The sequence below is a fragment of the Sciurus vulgaris genome, assembly GCF_902686455.1.
Source record: "Sciurus vulgaris genome assembly, chromosome: 3".
NCBI lineage: Eukaryota > Metazoa > Chordata > Mammalia > Rodentia > Sciuridae > Sciurus > Sciurus vulgaris.
Genome location: NC_136463.1, coordinates 97,011,023 through 97,036,257, shown reverse-complemented (window position 1 = coordinate 97,036,257; position 25,235 = coordinate 97,011,023). Strand labels below are relative to the sequence as shown.

Below are 25,235 nucleotides of genomic sequence, written 5' to 3'. Positions count from 1 at the left end.
TACTTTTCCCTGCCAGTCTATTTCCTGGAATGTTCTCTAGATGTTCTGATCATCTAATCGTGTTTGTCTTTTCTAGTCCTTCACAAATGTTTATTAATGTCAATATCAGATAAAATTTTATTTCTCTGGATCCTCCAACACTCCCACCACCCTCAACTAATGAGTTGTTGAAAATGCAAGAGCATCTTTCCCTCTTTTGAGTTTAATTTACTTACATAAACTTAATTATTTTATGGTAAATCTCTGATAACAAATATGTGTTTATGTGTTAAAATTAGAATAAATTAATTTTGTTGTGACATGTAAATAAGTGGCACAAATACACCATTAATTCTAAAGATTTAAAAATAAGACTCAAATATTTCTACTCTCAGCTATGTAGATTTCTAACTAATTTCACCAAATAGCTTAGCTGTTTTTCTTATAAAACATACTTGATCTAGAGATATCCATGTTCAGCACAAATACTTAGTAATTAAGATAGCAGTACTAAGAAACATTGTTAACTATTAGTGTCATGCGTGACAGTGATATAAAATTAATTGATATATGAGTTACACAATTATACTGCAGGTTATTGCTTGAAGGCCTAAATGGTGATCCCCAGCTTCCATCAGGTGACAGTTTTAATATTTGCCAGTGATGCTAATTTTATCTGTAGCAGCTGCAGGATCCTTCCTGCTTACAAGAAGGATTTCACAAATATAAGACAATGTGAAGCCCTAAGAAGAAATCAGAAAAAAATATAATAAGAATGTATCAATTTTATTTACATGAATTTATTGAATATAGATATATCCATTTCACATGTTCTCATCCTGCTTATATGCCTTAAAATTTAAATGCTCTTAATTACAATTAACAGGGAACCTATATAAGTATTTCCAAATAGTTTTAAAGTTGAATTTTTAATGCCACATTTAATCATCCTAATAAATGCCAAATTAAATCAGTGTAAATTAAATCAGTGCATATAAATGCTTGTAATATTTTTACTTATCCTCTTACAAACATTTCAATTCAATTTGTCTTTGGATTTAAGGTATTCTAGTTAGTCAAAAGGTAAATTAACATAGAGGATTCTTTTCCCAACTAGAAACACTTTTTAGGCAGGTGTTTCATAGTGTATGCAGAGTATTTGTTCCATTTTATTGTGTCTCTGGAAGATTAAACAATTTATTCATTCTTTTGATTTTTCTATCAGGTTATCTACACATATCTAGTATTAAATGTGTTTATAATTTCTCACTCTAGTAAAATCATTTGGACAATAATTTATCAACTGAGGTATGGTCCCTCATTTTCTATACATTCTTAAAGTAATAATAGACAACACAGTACCATGTTGTCTTATGCAAAGAAATAGCTGGAATTTTTTGTACTAGAAACCTTTGATAATTAGTCCAAGAGAATTCATTACATAAAACAAAACAAATGATACTAACATCCCGTCCTTTTCTCCATAATTTCCACAAGACTTCAGTTGGCCAAAACTTTGTTATTTTTCTTCCTCTTTGTTGTACTAATTCTTGAATTTTACTTTTACCTCCCTCACTCATCTGCTGGGTCTGTTCTGTATTTAATCTGGTTGTTTTCCAAAGTAAATCAGTTTCATTACTCTTTCAATTCTGCAAACCCTACCATTTTCATAACCAGCAAAAACAGAACAAGATAGGCAGACAGCTCTTGAGCAGATAAGCCTGGAGAGGATGAGGCACCAATGAACACTGAATAGTGATATGATAATATCCTGTCCTAGGAAAATATTATTTTTAAAAAATATTGACCAAGATTTTATAACTGCTACTTATGCATCATCGTCCATATTTTACATACACTCTTTCCCTCAGTTGATCCAATACATCGTCATTCTTAAAATTCCTAATGAAGAGAAAACAAGGTAATTTAAAGGCATAAAACAAGTAAATAGAGGAACCAGAATCTAAACATGAATCCTACTGACTTCTTGTGATCCCTGACAAGCTACATGAATCAATGATACTGACCTTCTTCAAGCAATGATATCAATAATAAGATATTTGATGTTAGAATAATTTACTCTAGGATTGACAACACTTAATGATACACAAAACCATGTGCAAGGAAGAAAATTGGAAGAAGAAAAAATATTTTGATAGGAGTCTGAAGATGAGGGTAATAATATTGTTCAAACCTTGAGTTGGAATTCTTAGAGTTTACTGAATTGTATCTTAGAAATATTAATTTAACCACAAAAACAAATGCTATTACTGAACCAGAATTAAGCTCTTTAAGGACATTGCATGACTCTCAAAGTTTCAAAAATATTTTTAACAAGGGCTGTTACAAAGTTTTACCCTGATGCCCTTCAACTTCAATTCCACTCAACCTACAGTCAAAATAATCAAATAAATCCCTCAATTCTCTCCAGTCTACCACCATTTTAAAAACATACTTTAACTCCTTGCTAAAATGTCCTTCTGTTCTTTGAAAAGCATTTTTATAGGTTACCTTTTTAACATTTTAATCTATGTCTATTAACTCCATTATGAGATTTCTCTGTCAAGTATCTATCACCCTTTATATATCCTTAGCTTTATATCCTAAGTCTAAGATTCTTTTCCATGTTTAGTTTCTGGAAAAAAAAAAAAAAAAAAAAAAAAAATATATATATATATATATATATATATATATATATATATATAATTTACAACAAGTAAGCCAAAATATTCCCTGCAGCCTCAATTCTATCTTATTCACCTTGTATGTTCTTTATTATTCTGGAAATATCACTCATATTTGCTTTCTCATCTGTACCTCCTCAGACTACTGTAAGTAGGGTTCTTCTTTTTTTTCATCATAGTTATTTGAAAGTTTTCTAGTTTCCTCCTTTCCAAATGTGCATCCTCAGTTGGTTTCAATTGTCCTTGCTCCATCTGTGAAATTTCAGACTGAACCACCCAAACAGAACTCATGATCTTTCCCTTCCTGGCTCATTTAATGGTTCATCCACTCAGAAAAACACTGGCACCACAAAAATGTGCTTTTCTGTATTGTTTTCCTACACATCCATATGGTGCCACCAGTTTTACCTCGGAAATGACCACTTTGTTTCCTCCTCTCCTATTTTTACCACCTTAGTTTAGACCCTTTCCTGGGGAGTATTGAAATACCTTCTTAAGTAGCCTATTGTCTTGAAGACTTTCTTTTAGATTTATTTTCCAAACTGCTGACCAAGTTATTTTGTAGCATAGCCAGATGTTTCTTTAAAACATTGTTTAGAATCTACTTTTAAATACTCAGTCTCTGTTTTCTGTTGATGACATAAAATCCAAACTAGTTAAGCATGCCAGGCACTTCCCTGCATAACTGGACCATCATTGTCCTGCCACATCTCAGAGCTCCTGTCAAGCTCACTACACAGATAGGTCTGGACCACTCACTGGAGAGAGTGTGTAATCTGTATTACAGTCTGTACCTTTGTCAACTATTTATTCGTCTGAAATATCTCATACTTTTCTTAGTTTTTTCCAAGTGGCAGATTCTGTCTCTTCTGCCATTCCCTTCTAGGCCTGGGAAATCCATCTGCATCCTTCAAGTCCAGCTCAATCATTTTTCTTTCTTGAGCCATTTGCATTCCATTCTGCCTTTCTTCACCCTTAAAAGAAACAATGTGTACCCGCCTCTCAATGCCGCAAACTTTTGTAAATACTTCTATTAAAACAACCATTCATGGATCTTTTCTACTACTATTTATTGAATGGAGATATGATAGTGACATTTCTACTCTATTGGCTTACTTCTGGAATCTTGTATTGCCACTTTTAATTTATGTTCAGTCTCATTGCTAAATTGTTCTTTTCTTAGGGTTATTAGGGTTTGTGTGAACTTTGGGAAGAACTCAACTTCAAGAACATATACAAATGTTTGTTAATTGATGAATATAGAATTTTTCCCACTCTGGCACTGTTTTACTCTAAAATATGTTTGATGAGTCTTTCCCTCTAATATTCATATTGCATTTGGAATTACTTTCTCATCATGCCTGAAAATATACATTCAGTCCTTCTATTTCCTGCATAAGTGATGAGAGTTCTGTAAGAAAGAGAAGCCTCACAATTAATGGACTCTATTTCAGATGCACTTTCTTCCCTCCTAAGTTTAAGTGGTAGGGACAATCTCTAACATGAGATTTTTGTACTTTATCAAAAAGATTAAACACTTTTAGACAGGAATAAATGATTTAGTTTATGTTGCAGATTTGAAAATCAAGGAAGAAATTAGCTATTTATTAAATTATTATGATTCAATTTGCTATAGTGGAATTACATTATTTAACTAGAATTACATAAGAAAAAATGATCAAGAAATGTGATTCATGAAATTATAGTTTTAGATATTTTAGTATATACATTTTTCTTTTTCTTCAGAATATCATGTTTTCATCTTGTAAAGAGAACTTCTGCCTATATTTAAATAAATATAATAGAAATTCAAAATAGAATTTGTCACAAAAATGAAATACAGAATTTGAGGGAGAATTTTGATAGTTTTTTTCTCCCCAATCCCCAGAGTTGTTAACTGAAACTTTTAGGAAATACCTGGTCCAATTCATTTTGTAAATCAAATCCAGTTTTAATTTGAATGAATGATTGAAACTTTTTCCACAGTCCTAGCTGTATGTGCTTGATTTAATTTCATGGACTTGGAACAAAAAGCAATTCAGCATTTGATATTATAACCCACATCTCAATTATTACTTACAGATAGATTTTTAAAAATTACTTTGAAAATTACTTTTCATGGATTTAGAATGTTTCTGTCACTATGATTCTGCCCAAGAATCTTGTGATCACAGTGATTCAACTGAATGCTTTGTCAAAATGGTCATCGAAGTCATTTCAACTTAATAAAACACTACAATCTTGAAATTCACAAAAAGACAATATAAAAGGGTATTTTTGTGAAAGACTATATTGAAATCTACTTGCCCTGATTTAAATAGCATTGTTTTTATTTGCCAATTTGACCTTTTTATTGGTTGTTTGTTCTATTTAACAAGTGTGCATATGTGTGAGAATAAAATCACACCAATATTATATGTCAGTTTCAAAGTCAGAATTTGATTATAAAAAAACTAGAACTATGCAAAGGGATTATTTCTTAAGGAAAGATAAATAAGCCAGAGGTGGAAAAATTAGAAATTTAAGAAAGGAATAGTAGTCATTCTAATTGCACCATCACCAAAGCTATTATTTCTTGTAAAAATAAAGAAGAAAGGTTATCAAGAATAGAATAGCATATGACAATAGAAAAGAGCATCACAGTATTAGTGTAGGATGGGGCCTGACTCCTCATCAAGCCCCCATACTATCAAAGTGACCACTGGCCAGGATTTCCAGGGTAGAAAGTCATAGAACTGAAATGGGAGGTACAGAGGGAGGGAGCAGGAGAAAAAAACCAACATTTTTTTGGATATTGGTTTGAAATTGAGATTATCAGTACTGTTCTGAACTAGCAAAAGTTAATGTACTTTCAAGAACTGAGGAGATAAAACTAACTTTTTATCTTATGATAAATAATAATAATATCCTCTCATTTTTTGAGAGCTCCCATTGTGCATGCCACAAACTATGATAATGACTTATATGTAATGTTTTATAATTTTCACAATACAGCCACAAAGTACACATTTTTATTCCTATTTTATATATGAGAAAACCAAGTTATGGAAAATTTAAACAATTTACTGAAGTCATAAAAATGCCCCAATATATTGATTCCATTTTCTTTTATCGTTTCAGTTTTGTTATTCCAGTAAGTACTTGTTGCATTAATGTATGTAGTAGAGAATGATTACTAAGACATAATTCTGGCTTTTGTTTAGGCTTATATTCTAGGAAGCAAGGTAGACAATTGAACAGTGTGCAAGAATGAACTGTGATGGGAATTATGAGTCAAGATGCCTAGAAGAACTGACTTTTAATGGAGGCACAAGATAGATCCTATATGAAAAGTGGGAAGGAGAGTGGTCTAAGCAGAAGGTATGAAATTCAAGACACCAAGGCAAGGAAATGCTTGAGGTAATGAAAGACCACAAACAAGACAGGCTGGGCTAGATTGCTGAGTTTGCAAAATGAAAAGGGAGAGAGATGGTAGGCAAGGGCTCAAACTGGAGGTCCTTGCTCTGTGTTTACAAGTATTGGGCATTTTATTATTCTAAGTTTCTGAAGAATTTAGGCAAGGATTCAAAATGGTCAGTGGTGAATCACATTTTGGAGAAGAACATTAAGGAAAAGAAGTAGAGCCACGGCTCAACTGTGGTGCTTGTTACTTAGAAAGGTAAAAATACAAATGAGAGTGAGTCAGATATTGGAATGGCAGTGAACATTTTTGGAATCTTATTTGAGGGAAATGAGTGCATAATATGTCTAAATTGTGTTTAGTGAGATAATTTTTGTGATTCACAGTTAATTCTATGTGTACTTCAATTTTTCACCACTACTATGTAGTATGAATGTAGCCATGGTTGACTTCTACTCATTGGGTGGATGCCCCCAATGTCATGACATGCAGGTGAAGAGTCAGAGGTCAGGTTGCAATATGAATAAGCCCAATGGCACTTTATGTGGGTAGTGAAAAAGGAACAATATTTGAAATATAGAGCTAGAAGTTAGTTTGTGGAAAATTCTTTCAAATCTTGCAGCTATAGGGAGGTTTCCAAAAATTTGATAATCATGTACTTTCCATTGTCCTTTCAATAACATATGATAAAATTTAAGGAAACTTTTCTAAGCCAAAGATGATAATAAAAAATTGATCAAATATTCAAGAGAAAAGACTGGATTAAATTTCTAATCTCTTTGCAGCAAACATGATTAAAAGATGATTAAAGTGACTGTAGCTAAAATAAATATAGGGGGAAAAAGATATTATAGAGCTATATCAGTGAGTTAATTAATAAAAATATTGTGTTCATTTTTTAATTAATTGGTGTTTTATGTTCTATGCTTTTAAAATTTGTAATGTGTTGTAATTCTTTCAAATTTAAATACCTGTTTTTATATTCAATTTTTCATTTGAGATCTTATATTCTTTCCCTTAAAGAATGCCCAACTAACAGTAATAAACCAGAGCTCACTACACTTGGGTCTGTCTCTGTAGGAGCTGATAACAAAGTGCAATCTGAAAAGGGAAATATAAAAAGAGAGTCAATGGCAAGATACTAGACATATTCCTCAATAACACATTTGGGCTTTTAAGACTGTAATTGAGATCTTGCATTAGCAAAAGAGATCTAGTGGTTCCAGATCAAGGATACTCTAGGTCATGTGCTGAGTTGCTTTAAATGTAATGAAGACAAAGTTTCTTTAAATTAATGTTTGAATTATATAAAAGTATGATTAAATATTAACAAAGAAGCACAGACACTCTGTTAGAGGTTCTCAAATTTCAATGTGTCTAAAGATTGATGAAGACCTATAAAAAATTTTGGTTTCTGGATCCGAACACCAAAAGATACTAACAGTAACCAGAAATTGCTTTGTTTAATCCACATTCCAGTGATTTTGATGCAGAGGATCTGAAAATCAAATTAATGAGTATTGATATCCATGTTTGGCATATCTCTCTTCAAAATTTTTCCCCTCTGATTTGAGGAACTGAAGGAAGATGCCAAGTAAAACATTTTCATTAGATTGTTAATAAGTAAATGTATTTCAGAGCAAGATAATAAGATAATATAACATTTAATATCAGAAACAATAACAAGGTTGTTATATATAAATACATAAATTTGTCACATGCCAACATGAATGGTTTTTACTTAGAAATCTCTGGAATCAGTAGTGATACTGAAAAAAAGAAAAAAGATCAAATCACTACCCAATTGAAATCATTTGAAATATATATTACATGTGTATTGTAGGCTTTGGGTAATCATCTCAGGCTTCATTTCTTTATTCCACAATTCATATTTAAAAGCATGTTTACAATGAATATTTTAAAATTGAGTTAAGAATCTTTGTCATATTTTTTAAAGTCAGCTTTACTGAGGTATGATTTATATTGTCAGAATATTTTGAATATATAAGGCGGTAGATATTTTTTGGTCCTCAAATGCACAAATTAGTTCTTTGAAATTAAAAAAAATTAGATCATAATTGGACAAATAAAGTAAGTAGAACTAAGGACAAGTAGTTGTTCAAACACAAAATAAGAGTATTAAGTAAGAAATTAATGTATTTGAAGGAATCTAATCTAGTAAATTTTTTCTACAGAGAATTTCAAAAGAAAATGAGTAAAACCTTTTATAGTTATTCAGTGTATATGTCTACACAGCACTGTATTCAAAATATACTAACACTGGGAAGATTTTAAAGATGATCTTGTCTGATGTTCAGTTCTGTAGGTGAGGAAAATAAGGACAGAGTCCTGAGCTACAGACCCAAGAGAAAGCCTGGGGAATGAGTTTGGAACCCAATGTCCCACCCTCTCATTTATAGAACTACTTATTTTTTTAAGTTACATGAAACTTTTGTGACATGGGTTGTATTAAGCTCTTGATCTTAAAATTTATATCAATGTGAAAATCCACTGAGTTCACATTTTTCCTACTTATTTAAACTAATGAATCACTAGTGCAGATAGTTTATACACTTAAATTATAATCCCACCACAGTAGCTATTTAAGACATTGGGATGAGTAAGATAAGAGAAATTCTTTTAGCTTTATTTGTCACTGCAAGTCACTGAAATAGACAAATATTAAGATGATTAAATTCTTTCTGAATTTTATGTGCACACAACACATTTTAACATGTATTCTGAACTGGGTGACTGTCTGAGAGAAGGGAGAATCCTTTGGCTATTCCATGGTATAGATATTGCTTAGTAGATTCAGTGTTCTTTTACTTAAATTTCTCAAATAGAAAACATGGTTTCCTAATAGTGAAAAAAATGATGAAAGGTGGTGAGATTAGAAATTGTGGCAGGGAAAAGAACACAGGTTACTAGAACTCTGAATGTCCCCCAGGACTGCTGCTTTTTACTTGAATTAGTGGTTCTATTGCATTTATTTCTCAAGCACCCAATTTAGCTTTGTAGAAATTTGCAAGGTTACAATTTTCATCAGAGAAGGAACACTTACAGTTTATCATATCAATTAAGTACATAATTTGAATTTAAATAAACATTACATAAGCCAAGTGAAATGTGAGTTTTGGTTTCAAATGTGGACTTTTATTCTTCCCTTCAGATAAATACCCAATATTTTGCTGCCATTGACAGTAGTGTCATTTTCATCTTGTTTACTATAGGGCATTTGCATAAATTTCCAAGCATCTGAACCAATCAAAAAACTCTCAAAATTAAATACATTTCTTCATATGTTTGAAACTATAGAGAATATTTAAAATCACATTGGGTAAAATTTCTTAATAATTACTTTGCACATAACCAAGGGTCTTATACATGCATTTGAAAATAATTTTATTGAAAATAGTTAAGACTTTGTTTACAATAGTATGAGCTAAGTAAACAAATAAGATCTAAATCTCTCTCAATCAAGTTCCTTCTTCATGTCAGAAGCAAAGGGACAAAAAAAGGCTGCTATACTCAAATATGTCCCTTGTTAGAGAAACAGAATAGGAGCAGTGGAATGGTGCTTCTGGTAAATCTCATTTTTAATTTTTTCCTGTAATTCTTACACACTCAAGAACAGTAACAACAACAAGAAAGAGTTTTGGTTACTTGAATTAACTCAAGTACATATGGGAAAAAGAAAAGTCAAAAATCTCATATTTGCAGCTAGAACTTACAGGTACTCAGGAACAATTATAAAGTCAGATTTAATGGAAACACAGTAATGTCTAAACACCCTGTCAACACAGGTAATAGAAAGCAGTTGATTGACAAAAGTGTCATTAAATATATAATATTAGTTATAATAATAATAGCTAATAAAAGCCAGACTCAGAGGGTGAGGACTGTTCCCAAAGGCAGTTGCTGCTAACCCTGTAACCCAAAGGAGGAAATAGCTGGCTAAGCCCAGCCTCAGTACTGGTGGCCATCATGTCCTTGAAGATCCAGACAAGCAATGTAACCAACAAGAATGACCCTAAGTCCATCAACTCTCGGGTCTTCATTGGAAACCTCAACACAGCTGTGGTGAAGAAGTCTGATGTGGAGACTATCTACTCCAAGTATGGCTGTGTGGCTGGCTGTTCGGTGTACAAGGGCTATGCCTTTGTCCAGTATGCCAATGAGCGCCATGCCCGGGCAGCTGTGCTGGGAGAGAATGAGAGGGTACTGGCTGGGCAGACCCTGGATATCAACATGGCTGGAGAACCTAAGCCCAACAGACCCAAAGGGCTAAAGAGAGCAGCATCTGCCATATACAGGCTTTTTGACTACTGTGACCGCCTGTCACCTGTGCCAGTACCCAGGGCAGTCCCTGTGAAGTGACCCCGGGTCACAGTCCCTTTGGTCCGTCGTGTCAAAACTACCATACCTGTCAAGCTCTTTGCTCGCTCTACAGCCATCACCACGGGCTCAGCCAAGATCAAGTTAAAGAGCAGTGAGCTGCAGACCATCAAGACAGAGCTGACGCAGATCAAGTCCAACATCGATGCCCTTTTGGGCCGCTTGGAGCAAATTGCTGAGGAGCAAAGGGCCAATCCAGATGGCAAGAAGAAGAACGACAGCAGCAGCAGCAGTGGTGGTGGTCGTAGTGGCGGTGGTGGTGGTGGAAGTAGCAGTGGCAATAGTGGCAGCAGCAGCCGGCCACAAGCCCCCCAAGAGGACGCAGTTTCTGAGGCAGGCACGCCCCAGGGAGAAACCCAGACTCGAGATGATGGCGATGAGGAGGGCCTGCTGACACATAGCGAGGAAGAACTGGAGCACAGCCAGGACACAGATGCCGAGGATGGGGCCTTGCAGTAAGCAGCCTGACAGGAACAGCGGCCACCAGAAGAAGGGCATCAGTGTCCCAGACCTCAAGCTGGGCACCCACCCCTGGATGCCAGCCTGTAGTGGGTGCCAGAGGAAAGCTGGCAGCAGGCACTCCTCCCCCACCCCCACATCCCAGCCAGTGCCACATCCTCTGCAGGTGGAGTTCCCAGTCTACCCGTTCCCCATGCACCTTCCCTGTCTGCACTGCCCAGGCCAGAGGGCAGGGCACAGGGGTTCCCTACACTCTGCCTCCTCTCCCCAGGACAAGCCCAGGCTTGGGGTTTTTCTATAGTTTTGGAGGGGCGGGTGGTACAAGGAGGGGACCCTGACAATAAAGAGATTGGATCTAAACCTAAAAAAAAAATAATAATAATAATAGCTAATATATATTGCCTATTTGGTCTTGCCAGGTAGTAATATAATGTACTTTATATATTTTTTCATCGGTTTGAAAAATTTTTATTAGTTTCCAACTAAAATTTCCCATTATAGCTGAACCAAAATGATGTAGCTAGTAAATAACTGACTTATACTCATTTGATCCCAACTCTACATTCATTACATTTTTTTTGTTTGTTTTGTTTTGTTGTTTTAATCTCATAGCTTCTGTTCTAGTTTACAACATTTAAAGTCTCTCTTTAGTATTCTGGTTAACCCCTTATCTTCTCAATACAGGAAGAGTACCAGACTATGCAAATTATTTTCTTTCTTTCTTTCTTTTTTTTTTTTTTTGAATCATTGTACACAAATGGGGTATAACTTTCATTTCTCTGGTTGTACACAAAGTAGAGTCACATCATTTGCGTAATTACACACATACATAGGGTAATGATGTTTGTCTATTATTTTTCCTTCACCCGACCCCTCTTCCCTCATTTTCCACTATATAATCCATCCTTCCTCCATTGCAAATTATTTTCTATCATGCTTATTTGGCAGTTTTTGAATTAGACCACATCTCTATCTTAGGCCATGTACCTCCCTGGTCCAATCAGTTTTAACTAGAGTGAAGGCATCATGTGAAAACTGTGACAACACCTTAATTAAGCCACAGCTCAAAATTGGGAGAAGATGGGAGTTCTTTAAAGTATGCCATGATTTTAATAGCTATCCTGTTGTCTGAGCTCTTGGGAATATTAAACATTCAATATTTTCTTCAATCTTTACAGAAACACCAATTTCCATAAAATCTGTTCCCCACCTCTAGGTTTCTTATCTAATATTTTATTGAGTAAAACATTACAGTTAGATTGTATGTACTGATATTTAATGCATTCTTTGAACATCGAGAAATTGAAATGTATTTTATCTAAATTTTTTAATTTCTAAAGTGAATTACCACATTGCTATCATTTAAATGAGACAGAAATGTTTCCTCTGTAGTTTCTAATCATTTTTATCATAATTAATTAAAATGTTTGTTGAAGAATGTCTAAAACAGATAATATTTACATAATTGTGTTTATAGTACACATCAAAGAAGTGATAAATGTCCTTGGGAAACAAGAATATAAATATATATAATGAATAATAATTAATAAGTTAGATAATTAAAGACATAATGAGATATTATGTTAACTTACTGATTTTTAAATTGCAAGAATTAAAATTAATTTAGTCTTTTTAAATATAGATTATGGCTTGGGGAGTTCATGAATTTAACAGATATATATGACATGGCACTTATAAATTTTTTATTTAATCTTTATTATTTAAATGTTAACTTATACTTGTCTCTCATTAGCTTTTTAAAAATATATTTTAAAGTAATTAAATGTTTAAAATACTTCAGAGAGTATATTAAAATCAAATGGAAGATACTCACTTTAATCATATAGAAATTAGGCATTATTAATTGGTAATACAAATCAAAGCATAGAATTTTCACAATTTGCTTTTGCTCTCATATTTGATTACATTATTATTTTTCCAGTTATCTGCTAATAATATTTCAAAAGAAAACTATTGTGGTATCTAACACTCAATTTTTTTTTTTTTTTTTAATGATCACATCCATAGTGTTTGCCGTCCTTTCATCTGCTGAATACAGATTTTGTCATTTACTGATTGGTACTTGACAATGGGCCAATGGATTCCTAAACTATACCCATTTATTCCTCAGTCCCAGAGAAGAACATGTAATTCACAAGTCACTTCCAAATTTGGCATATTTTAATGGAAAAAACCCAGATTTTTTTTTATGGTGTTCAAATGATTTTAGGAATGATTTTTTACAACTTACTAAACTCTGAATGGAAAAAAAAAAACATAAATGCTGAAATCAGAGGAGTGTGGATCCAAATCCTACACTTTAAAAGATTGAACTGACTAGAATTTTTTGGCACGTTATGTTATATATAACTTTAAAAAAAGAAATAAAAATTCTTCATTTCTCAGAATTAAGATAACTTTGATGTTACATTTACATGTATACATATATAATATATATCTTTACATATCTTTAAGGATTCATAAATATATTTATCACATAAAGATGTAGATGTATGAATAGATCATTACAGATTTGTAATTTATAAAGCTAAACAACATATGTACACATGTACTTTTTAATTAGTGCTTTGTGTCCTTGTGTGTGCATGCATGATTTTAAGGAGAGTATGATCAATATTAAAATGAAATCTAACTTTTAGATATGCCCAAATTCGCTGTAACTTGTTACTGTGAATGAGATTTCACTTTAAGTATGTTAATTCTAATTTAATAGACATTTCACAATATCAGATGAAAAAAACACTCCTTTAATTCTTTAATCTCCTATCAGAACAAGGTCTGAATTTTGTCTGTATTTCAATCCACCCTCTGTCAAATGAGATCTTTCGTTGTCAACTCTGTTGTATTTCCCAGGTAGCATTTCTCCCTTGTGACATTAGTCACCTGATGCTACAGATATTACCTAGGGTTTTACAGTGGCCTTATACTGGAGGCTAGGCAACAGAGCTAGGGCCCAGGCTTTCCCCAAACAGGGGAAGTATTTTGAATACCCCTCCCTTAAAAGAAAAACAAACAAACAAACATTTTGCTTAAAACCACATTACTCAGTTTTGGTACCAGGGATTGAAACCAGGGGTGCTTAAACACTGAGCCATATCCTAAACACTCTGACATGATCTCATTATGTTGCTTAGGGCCTCTCTAAGTTGCTAAGATTGGCTTCAAACTTTCAATCCTCTGCTATCAGCCTCCTGAGCCACTGGGATTACAGGCCTGCATTGCTGAACCCAGCTCATAGTAAAATTTATGTTCAAACTTTTTGGAAAATCCTATTGAAGATTTCTTTGGGAAGTAAAGGGACAAGGCTGTTCCTATGTTTTGGACAGCTATACATATACTACTAGATCATTTTGGAGTATTAATCAACACAAGAACTTAAAACTATGAATTTTTATAGAAAAACTGCCTCAGGGGAGCTCTGAAATTATCTTCCTGACAAGAATAATCTTAAGAACATACACTAAGAGTGAAGTAACATCATATATAAAAACTTTCCTCAAAACCCCCATATCATTGATATGGTAGACATGAGGATATTATTACATGAAATTTTTTCAAGCATTTTCCATCATTTCCATTTCTTAAAATTTAAATATTATTGAAAATGGTCAAAAAATGTGAAGAAAATTTTTGTGTTCAAATATTTAAAATGATAGACTTATATCTATGGACTGTCTAAGTTGAAACAGTAAATTTAGTTTAGGGTGTGAGATAAATGTGTGTATGTAATATAAATGTTGACACTATGTTTGGAGGGAAATTTGTCTAAGTACAAAAATTTCTACAAATAATTCTTTTGAGAAATATCACTTTTATTCAAGTAGCAATTCATTTTTAAAATCAGACAAGTGACCAAAGTTTACTTACAGAGTTTTTATAACTTTTAATTTTTGGACATTTAGTTCCCACTTTTAAAAACTTTTCAAAAATATGAAATATTCTCATAATGGTTCTTATGTACTTCTTAAATTTATTACATGGAACTATATTTACAATATCGAAGGTGTATCACAAAATATTTTGAGTAGGAAGGTAAATATATTGAACAATATATCTACTATTCTTTTGAAAAACTTTCACAATGTATATGTATTTTTTTATATGGAAAAGTGCAGGGATGTGGAAAAATACAATAGCAATTACTTATGTTCTGGAAGTGGTAAATACTAGATTTGATAATTTTTCTGTTTTGAGTATCCTTTAATTTTTATTTTAATTAAATATATTGTATGCAATTAAAATATTCCCTACTGAAAAATAACATTTCAATTTTCATAGTCTGTTATCATAACTATTCTTCTGTGTTTTGTTAGATTATAATATACTGTTTCTCAATAATTTCTTAATTATGGAAAAATGAATAAACATTACATGAGAGAAAATATGTACATTTATATCTCGTCCTTAAAACATTATGAAACTTAATTTATATTCTTTTAGTCCCCCATGACTGACTTTTCTAATTTCCTATTAACATTAAAATGTTACATTAAACCTTTCCTTTTGATAAAGTAATAATTACTTTCATTAGAATTCATTTAAATTCTCATGACATATGTCTTCTGTAGAGAAGTACTTAATTAACTATGTTACTTAGAGTTCTGTTTAGGAAACCCATTGACCTTTTCTTCATATTTCACAATTACCCAAATAACACAAGCCCGCCTTCCTAGGACCCCTGTGTCTTGTCACATCAACTAAAAAGTTTCTCACTTTACCATTTGGGGTTTGATTATATGGCTACGAAAAGACAACCAGTCTGTAAACACCAATGTCTTTTTTATATTTTCCCACAGAGTATCTGATGAAGATGAAATAAAAAGAGATTGAGCTGGGAATGGTGGTACATACCTATAATCCCAGCAACTCAGGTGTCTGAGGCAGGAGGATTGTAAGTTAGAGTCTAGCCTGGGCAATTTAGTAAGACTATCTCAAAATACAAAATGAATATTAGAAGGGCTGGAGATGTAGATCGGTGGGAGGGTGCCCCTTGTTTCATTACCCAGTACTACAAAAGTGAAAAGTTAATTACTCCACATTTAATTTTGGAGAATGCTAAGAGAGGAGATCCTTGACAAAATAATCATGGGTAGACCTCTGGTACTTTTTAGTTCTTAATATTCATTCTCTTCATCTATGCTACTCCTATAAATACCTGTTTATCTTTATTTACAAAATTATAGATGATTGGCCAAGTTTACTTCTCCAAGGATAGTTTTTACCTTTATAGAGCTGAGACTCAATCACTTGGGAGTGTGGCAATCAGTAGACAGAAAAAAATTTAGAAGGAAGTGTTGAGGCCTGTTTTGGAACTGTAAATTTGGTGCCACACACTAACGGTTTTATGTGGGGTAGATAATAGCAGTATTTGTATGATTTCCAAGTAGCATCTGTAGTGCATGTGCCTGTGTTGGGGGATGTTTGAGGGTATATAATGATGGCATGAACCACCGCCATTTACTGCCTTGAGGTTAGTACTACCAGACACACTCCCAATGGAAAAGTCATTGCTCTCAAAATGCAGGTAGTCCTTAGCCTGATAAAATGTTTTAATGATTATGAGAACAAGCTTTTTCAGTCATATGTATATTTGTATCCTGATCTTGTCAGTTAAATCATATTTTAAGTAATTTAACTTTCTGAATTGTCTTATCTACTGTATAAGAAAACAATTATATGTTTCAGTGAATATTAAATAAAATATACAAATTGTTTAATTCAGTATGTGACATAATAATGAGTATTAACACTATGTATAGTATTCTTATTTCATAATCCCACGCCAAAAAATCTTTTTAAAATCTGCCAACTTAAAATAATGAAGAGTAAGAAGTTTGGTTACAAAACCATATTAAAATATTGACTAAAGATTGGGGGTGTTGGTTAGTGGTAGAACATTCGCATTCTCAATATGGCAAAAATAAAAACCAAACTGCATTCGAACCCTATAGTCAAGCAAAACAAAGTGAGTATTCAACCTAATTTCTACCTTACTAAAACTGAGCTATTTGAGTTGCTTGATGTTCCCCTAATGCACCATGCTGCCCTTTTGTGACCATCCTATTTTGTTTAGCATGTTATTTTCCACCTAGTCAGTGTGGTAAATTCATATTATTTTATTATAATGCTTTAAAAAGACCTTTTTCTGAGATGCTTCCCTGATGACTGCATCAGTTACTTATAGCTGATAGTACAGTTTGCCAACACACCTTGGCTAAGAAACAATAGGGCTGTTTATCATATAATCTAATAAAATGTCTAGAGAATGGTAAGATAGGGTGAGGTTGACTTCAGAGAAGCCCAAGTATGTCATTCAAGACCCATGTGCTGAGCATCTTTCCACTCTAACATCCTCTTCATCCTCTGATTTAGTGTCAGGACCCTTGAAATGGCTGTGGTGCCCCAGACTTGATGTGCTCACTATCAAGAGCCCTGCAGGAGAGTTGCCTCCTCACAAGTCTGCTTGTAGTAGAAAGCAGACTTTTCCCTGGGAGAGTCCTAACAGATGGCATGCCTCTATTGTCACTAATCTATATTAAACCACACGTCCATGATTTAGCTGCAAGAGATTGGGAAAGTGAGCATGCAGCCTTCCCTGCCTCCATAACAGGAAGTGGGATTTTTTTAATTGTTAAATATTGTTATTTTGCAGGCCAATAACAATACCTTTGGTATCTCTCCTCTTCATCTCATCCCTTAATTCCAGGTCTGTCATAGTATATTTCCTCTATTTTTGGTCCTCTTCCAAGAACACACAAGTGAAACTGCATTAGTAGTTATAGCACATTAATGTAAATGTTTAGATATTTGCATATTTCTCTATTAAAACATCAGCAACTTGTTTTCATCATTATATTTCTATTGCTTTGTCTAATAAATGTTTAAAACCTTTTAAATAAGTTTAAAACCTGTTAAAATTGAGAAAAAATTTATGATTGAAGAAAATATTTTAAAATCAAAATAAGAACTTGTGATAAGTAAAATTGTAATGGTTATAGAACAGCATAATAGATAAGAGATATGGCATCATCCCTGAAGGAGCCAAAGCCTAGCCATCTGTTTCACATCTCACTAAGTCTAAAGATGAGAAAAAAGATGTGAATTTTGCTACCCCTGGGAGATTGGATGAGGATCATATAGGATTTAGAGAATAGAACTTACAGGGAAATGTCAATAATTTAGGTTTTTTTCTTTTGCAAAGGACACATGTCAAATTTTTACTCTTCCTTAACAACAGTAGATGAAATAATGGTGAATCTTTTAAATGGACTTTTGAGAAAGGGAAGGTAAAAAGGAAATAGAATACTTTTACAGAAATTTCAGAAAAGAACACTGCAAAGCATTAATTAAATGATAAAAACTATTCTCAATCATGTTGAATGTATTAACCTTGTTTCACCAAATGAATATCTTTGTCTCTTGCTAAAAAAGGAATTGTGTGTGTGTGCGTGTGTGTTTGTGTGTGTGTGTGTGTGTGTGTGTGTGTGTGTGTGTGTGTGTTTTGGTAAACAAGCAGTTCCAAATAGTTCCATGCTGAGTGTTTTATGATTTTCCATATCACTGCCTAGAAAAAACACAAGAAGTGTACAAGTGTTTAAATAATCAAGGAAAAAAACACTGACTTTCTCCTTGAAAATTAAATGTCAAATTGGATTTGAAATGTTTACAGAGGTACTTTTCATTTGTTCATTATGCTAGAAATGATAAATGAGAAAAGCTCTAACAGGGAATAAAGTATTTCTTCAAATTTTCAATTTCTTCTTCGTTTTATATAAGATGGTTTTGTAAGTACGAATTACTATTTGCAGCTCCAAAAACACTTTGTGCTTAATAAGGCTTAGAATGAGTGGGGATTTGGTAATTGCCAATAGAAACTATAAATATATATAATTAGTTTTCTGCAATGAATATTATTAATTTTTTCTCATCTTCCAAGTATAAAAATATATTCACAATGCGTGCATACACACACACACACACACACACACACACTTCACAACTTACTTTTTACTCAGATATGTCAGTTATTTGAACATTTATAATGTTTTTTAATAAAATTTTATAATGTCTTTCTAGTTATTATTGCTGGCCTTAGTCCTATGTCAATATATTTTTGCTGACTCTTGACATCAAGAAGAAAAGGTCTTTTATTTTAGTGTTGATACTAAGGGAAAGTGACTTAAGAGAAAAAAGGCCTTTAAATTCTTGGTAGAATAGCTGGCAATTTGCTTACTTCCTACACATGAACCTGAAAACCTGATTTTTTTGTTTTCATTTTATTTTGGGGTAACAAATTGCCACAGACTTAGTGGCTCAGAGCAATACGAGATTATTATATATTATAGTTCTGAGGTCAGAAGCCTAAATAGTGTCCGAAGGGATGAGCTCTTTTGGTGTCTCTGGGTGACCATTCCTTTCCTATTCTTTCCAAGTTTCTTGAACTAACCTGCATTCCTTGCATCTAGTATCCCTGCAGTTCCCGCAGGCAAAGAAAAGGGTTCCTGTAGAAGGGATGGGCTCACTGCAAAATAAAAGGATAATGAAATTTATTTATCAAAAATAACAACAGACAGAATTATCTTTGAAGTAGGGGCATGACTGAGCTGTCCATAAGGGTCTGGCTCTAACAAAGGAAGGAGCCCCTACTTGGTTTATCTCTAGCTGCACAGATCAAAAGGGGATCAGGAGGAATTTCTTCCTTCAAAAACAGGATAAGGGGTGGAGTTAAGCAAGCCATTTGCCTGTAGCGGGTCATTACCACATCCAGGGCCTACGTGTGAATTTCAGCAGTGCACTAACACAGGGTAACACTTGACTCAGGCAATCTCCTTCAGTTATTAATAACTGAGAGTTCCTAAGACCACGTTTTCCTGGTTAATGGCCCAATTAGGCTTAATTCTTATACAGGCCATGGGTGGTCCCCTCCTCAGTTGCTACAACCTTTGTTTCCAGGGCACACCCAAATCCAATCCTCTCCTCTCTGACCTCTATCTTAGAAGAACCTTTTGGAGTTAGCCCAGGCTAATCTCCCACTTCAGGGTCTGCCCTTACCTCATCTGCAGTGTTTCTGCAGATAAGAATTAGGATGTGGACTTTTTGGGGATGCCATTCCAAGCCTATCATGGAACTATTCAATTTTATTCAATTTCAAGTCTTATATAATTTATCTCTCTACATTTTAGTTTCAAGTATGACCAAGCTTTGGGTGAAAATGTATGCCAATTAAAAAAAAATGCAAGAACATATGTACCTATTATGTGGGTATGTGTACAAAAATGTCCAAACTTAATTACAAGTTTCTAAATTATCAATAATGTCCCAACTTTACAATGAGAATTACTGATGAAAAATCATGTTCTAATATCAAAATATGGACACTCTTCATTATGTAATGCTTGTGTAATTCACAACTCTGCATAATTTTCAGGATGGAGTTAACAAAGATGAATAATACCAAGCCTCATTATCTTAATAAGAAGGTTTATTTTTTAATAAACCACCATTTTAGAAGGAAATGTATATCCTTGACAAAGAAACAAAAGGTCAGAATTAAACCATTTTTAATTTACCTTTCCTACCTCAACTCCATAAAATATGAGAATTCAAATCTAACATAAATGGTGCACTACATTTTATCTTACTCTTAAAATTATGGTATTCCTAAAGGAATTATCTTTTAAAAAACTATCATTAACATATTCAGCTAAGTTACCATTGCACACTAGCTATTGTAAAATCTAATTTTCAGTATAGTCTTTAAAAGCCCCAAGAGGATCACATTGAACCTCTCTCAAGTTTGATTTTTAGTTTTCATGAATGCTTTAATTTTATATGGTATAATTTTTACTATTCAGTATATTTTATTTGAACCATGGGAGAACTTAGTTTTATTTTAATGATTAGCCAAAAAAGCTATTTGTCATTATGAAAATAAAATAGAGAATATGGGATTACTTTGCTTTCTCTTTTTCTCCATATTTGCAAAAATGGCATAGAATTATGTTCAGACAACTTAATTTTTTTCTAATGATAAATTTCTTTTAAAATATTTTGGATGAAGTAGAATTATACATATTAACATGGTAGAGTGTGATGTTCTAATTCTTATATACATTGTGTAAGGATCAAATCAAGGTAATTAGTATATTGATCTCCTTGAACCTTCATCATTTCTATATGAGAAGAACATTTGGAATCCTCTCTTACAGCATTTTTAAATGCATTATTAACTATATTCACCCTACTGTGCAATAGAACATCAGAACTTATTTCTCCTGACTATAACATTATAACTGTTGGCCAAATTCTCCCTCTCCCACCCAACCCCCACTTTCTCACTCTCTGGGAACCACCATTCTATACTCAACTTCCATGAGATTAGCTTTCCTAATAATAATATCATGCATTGTTTTCCTGTGCCTTGTTTATTTCAGTTAACATAATGTCCTCCAGGTCCACTTATTTTGTTTTCCAGGGTTGAATAGTATTCCATTGTATATATATACTAGTATATTTTTTCCATTAACCTTTTGAAAGATATTTAGAGTGGTTATATATCTTGGCTATCATAAATAGTGCTGCATTAAACTGGGGTGAAGATGTCTCCTTGAGCTATTAAGCACAAATATGAAGTTCAAGACAAAGTTCCCTTCCCTCTAGGAGCTCAACACCCAAAAAGTGCAGTACATACAGCAGTGGAAAATGGGAGCTGTATGGTGTATTGAGAAGAGTTGTACAGAGTTAGGACAGACTGAAAAAAAAAGTCCATAGAGGAATTTTCCACTAATGGAGGTAAAAATGTCACTAGACCTTACTGAATGACTAGAATTTCCTCAGATGGGAAAGGACATTCCAAGGTAAGGATTGGCACAATAAGGACATATAAGCAATACATGGAAGGAAAGTGAGTAGAGCAATAAGGAGAGCTAAATGTATATGTTGGATGGTGAAAGGATGGAACTATTTAATATTAATAAGTTAATTTAATAATAACAACCTTTTTATTAAAAACTAAATGAATTTCTGGGAATTTATTCTTCATCTACAAATGCACTTTTTTGCTGGAATAGGAGTATATAAAAGAAAGGGAATAAAGTACTTTCTGAAACTTGTTAACCAGAAATATTTCTTTAACTTTATGAGCTTTATCAAAATTGGAAACTCAATACTTTCTCTAACTCTTCACAAAAATTCTGTTCTCTTGGTAAATGAATTAATTGCCCGTTATGTAAGACAAAAAGAAAACTAGCCATATTTCTCTTAGCAATGATGAATACTATGTTACGCATATGTATATTAGCTCTTTTGTATTTAAGTTAGATATAGAGATAATAAATATTATCAATGTCAACTAAATGTTGAAAGTATAAGTCAAATCACATCTCTGTAGTTCACTTGAACAGAAGGCTGTACCAATGATTTAACTTCCTTGTTCTTAAACATAATTTTAACATCATTATCTGAGTCCCTAGGAATTTAATTATTGAATGCATATGAATCCATCCTTTACCTTTAATTTGTAACTAATTAGCAGAGTTCATAACTTATATTTCCTTTAAATTTGCTTATAGTGTCCTATTATGATTCAATAGACTGATGATTAACTTGTTGGTAAACTATCATTGCCAGTAAAATAATAAGTTAACTTTTAAAATAATTGACATATAATTATTGCAAATTAATTATGATGAAATATTCAAGGATATGGAGTTATTTAATAGATACCTATTGAAAGATGTTTCAATATTTGATAGTTCCTATTTTTCAAAAAGAGCAAAATAGGCAGTTCATTATAATATTAAAAAGAGAAAATATGAATTAGCTACTTGGTGAAAATTCATATATACAAAATCTTTTAGTTAAGACTATGCATGTCAAACTTACAAAATATTCATTGTAAATTACAATTAAAAAATAATTAGATGTTTTAATATAAGTATAGAAAGATTATCATACTAAGCTTTTCCTGTGCCAGAATGAATCCAAACTCAGTAAACTCCATAGGCTATGGTTGTCCTAATCTTTTCATGTTTTTGATTGCAAGAGCCTATTATAAAAGATAAACATGGTACTAGCTTTGATTTTCTTCCTTAGGGATGTAAGTAAAACTTCACATTCTCATAAGCTTCTTGTTTTAATTACAGCGTAAAACACTGTTTCATATAATAGGAAGACATTTAAAATGAGATTAGTTTGACTATCTCAAATATGTGGGTTGAAGCATTAAATAGGATAAATGGAAGACACACATACATACTACATGTTTTGCTTTTGATTCCAAGAACTCAATCCAGTAAATACATTTTAAATAAGCATCTTACAATAGCAAAAATGTTCTCATTTCAAACCATAAGCAATGCTTTTTAAAACTGACCTTGAAATGGAATATCTGGTTGAAAAATAAACAGATGGGTTATAGTAAGCTCTTCTCAACTATTATTTCCTAAAGGAATAAATAAAACTGTCCCACAAACTGCAACAATGCAAATTGTTTTCAAAGGTTGAAGCTTGCTTAGCAAGTGGATAATATAGGCTCATTAGGTAAGTTGCCTTAAGTATACCTTACTCCTATAACAAAAGATCTTACTTTTAGATGATGATGACTTTATTTATATGTCTATGTAAGTGGAGCTCATATTGAGAATGGATGGCTTGCATATTTTCCCAAGGGATTTTTCTTGAGGATTCTTTTGTATCCATGACTCAATGTAGGTTAACATTTAGACATTCAAACAAAATAAAAAGAGCACTCAATTGTCAAATTTATATTTTTCAATGATAGCTGTATATTCATTGTTATTAGAATGCAATCTTTTCACAGATTCCTAGTGGATTCCTATACCAAGTCTCATAATACCTATTTGAAATTTTACCACCCTTTCCAATTTTATTTTCTTCACATGTCAGAAATTAATTCTGCATCTTGGTTCCTTAAGAAAACACAATTAGAGAAAATATCAACTTTCTTTCTAATGGTTGATCCACCATTGCATTTTTCTATCCTTTCATCCTCCAAACAAACACTCTTATGTTCCTGCTATTGTTTGTATAGCATCCCTATGAGTTCTTGGACAAACTCTTCCACTTCATCTCCTTTTCAGGCCTCTAGACTCTCTCCAGTTGCACCTTTCTTTCAGCATGCACATCTACTCTATCTTTTCAGAATTCATTACCCTTGAACTTTGTCATTAGTGACACATTCCCCAATTCAGTTCTTGAAATTGCACGGGGCATTAGTAAATGTCAATCGCCTTGCTCTTCCTGCTTTAAATGTGGATAAACTTTGTCTTACTACTCTTACTTTTAAATTTTTTTCTCTTGACAGTCTAGTCATCCTCACAGATCTCTTTCCTCAGTTTAACTTCGTCTAACTTTAATTCCTATAACTTTCCTACCTTTTTGTCAGCCCCAGTTCTGTTCTGTTTCTAGTTTTGATCATTCTCCTGAATTTCAAACTTAAATATTTCACTGCATATTCCTTTTTGGATGTCTCCAAAGCATCCTCAATTCAGTATATTTTAAAAATTATCAAAATTTTAACATTTGAATTCAGAAATCCAAATTCAGAATTCTAACATTTAATAAGATAGGGTACATGATATTTGACTTTAGTTTACTCCCAAAATATAACATAAACACTACCTTCCAGGAACATATTTATACATTCAATCATCTCTACTTACCTAGGTTATTCCAGTAACATTTTAGTTGATTTCACTACCTCCACCTTCACTTAACTACAATCTGTTCTCAAAACAGTAGCCAAAGTCATCCTATAAAATAGTAAGTCAGACTGTTGTCACTCTACTCAGAATCTTCCAGGTGTCTCCATCTTGCTTTTTAAGTAACCAAGACTTCACCTACTGTCCCAACCCCATACTTTCTTATCTGAACTCATCCTAAGTTCTCTTTTTATCCCACCACACTGACCTCTTTAGGGTCCCTTCAATTTTCTGGGCAACTTGCTGCCATGGTTTATTACTCAAGTAGATGTCACTCTGACCCTTTATAAGCCTCTATTCTTATATTGTCACATTCTCTTTAACATATTCTCTGGCCATTTTGTGTAAATTGTGCTTATGGACCAATCTACACCCTTTAATCCCCATCTTCCTTTTACTTTTCTCCATAGAGTTTATCTTCAAGAATACTATGCAGTTAACTCATTTATTTTGTTCTGTTTTGTCCCATGGTAATATAAGCTCCATAGTAGCAGAAATTTCTGCTTTTTCTTTTTCATTATTTTTCTCAGAGCCTAGAAAATAATAGAAGTTCAATAATATTTGTTGTACAAA

General features: G+C 32.9%; 2 protein-coding genes across 6 annotated transcripts in view; both read left to right on the top strand.

Annotated features, from left to right (window-relative positions):
• LRP1B (LDL receptor related protein 1B) overlaps positions 1-25,235 on the top strand; it is a 1,899,381-nt gene that overhangs the window by 294,552 nt on the left and 1,579,594 nt on the right. The gene's annotated exons all lie outside the window — the stretch shown is intronic.
• Positions 9,948-11,287, top strand: LOC306658285 (RNA-binding protein Raly-like). The gene has a single exon (XM_079135074.1). The coding sequence runs from the start codon at positions 10,051-10,053 to the stop codon at positions 10,441-10,443; it is 393 nt and encodes a 130-aa protein (XP_078991200.1). The 5' UTR covers positions 9,948-10,050; the 3' UTR covers positions 10,444-11,287.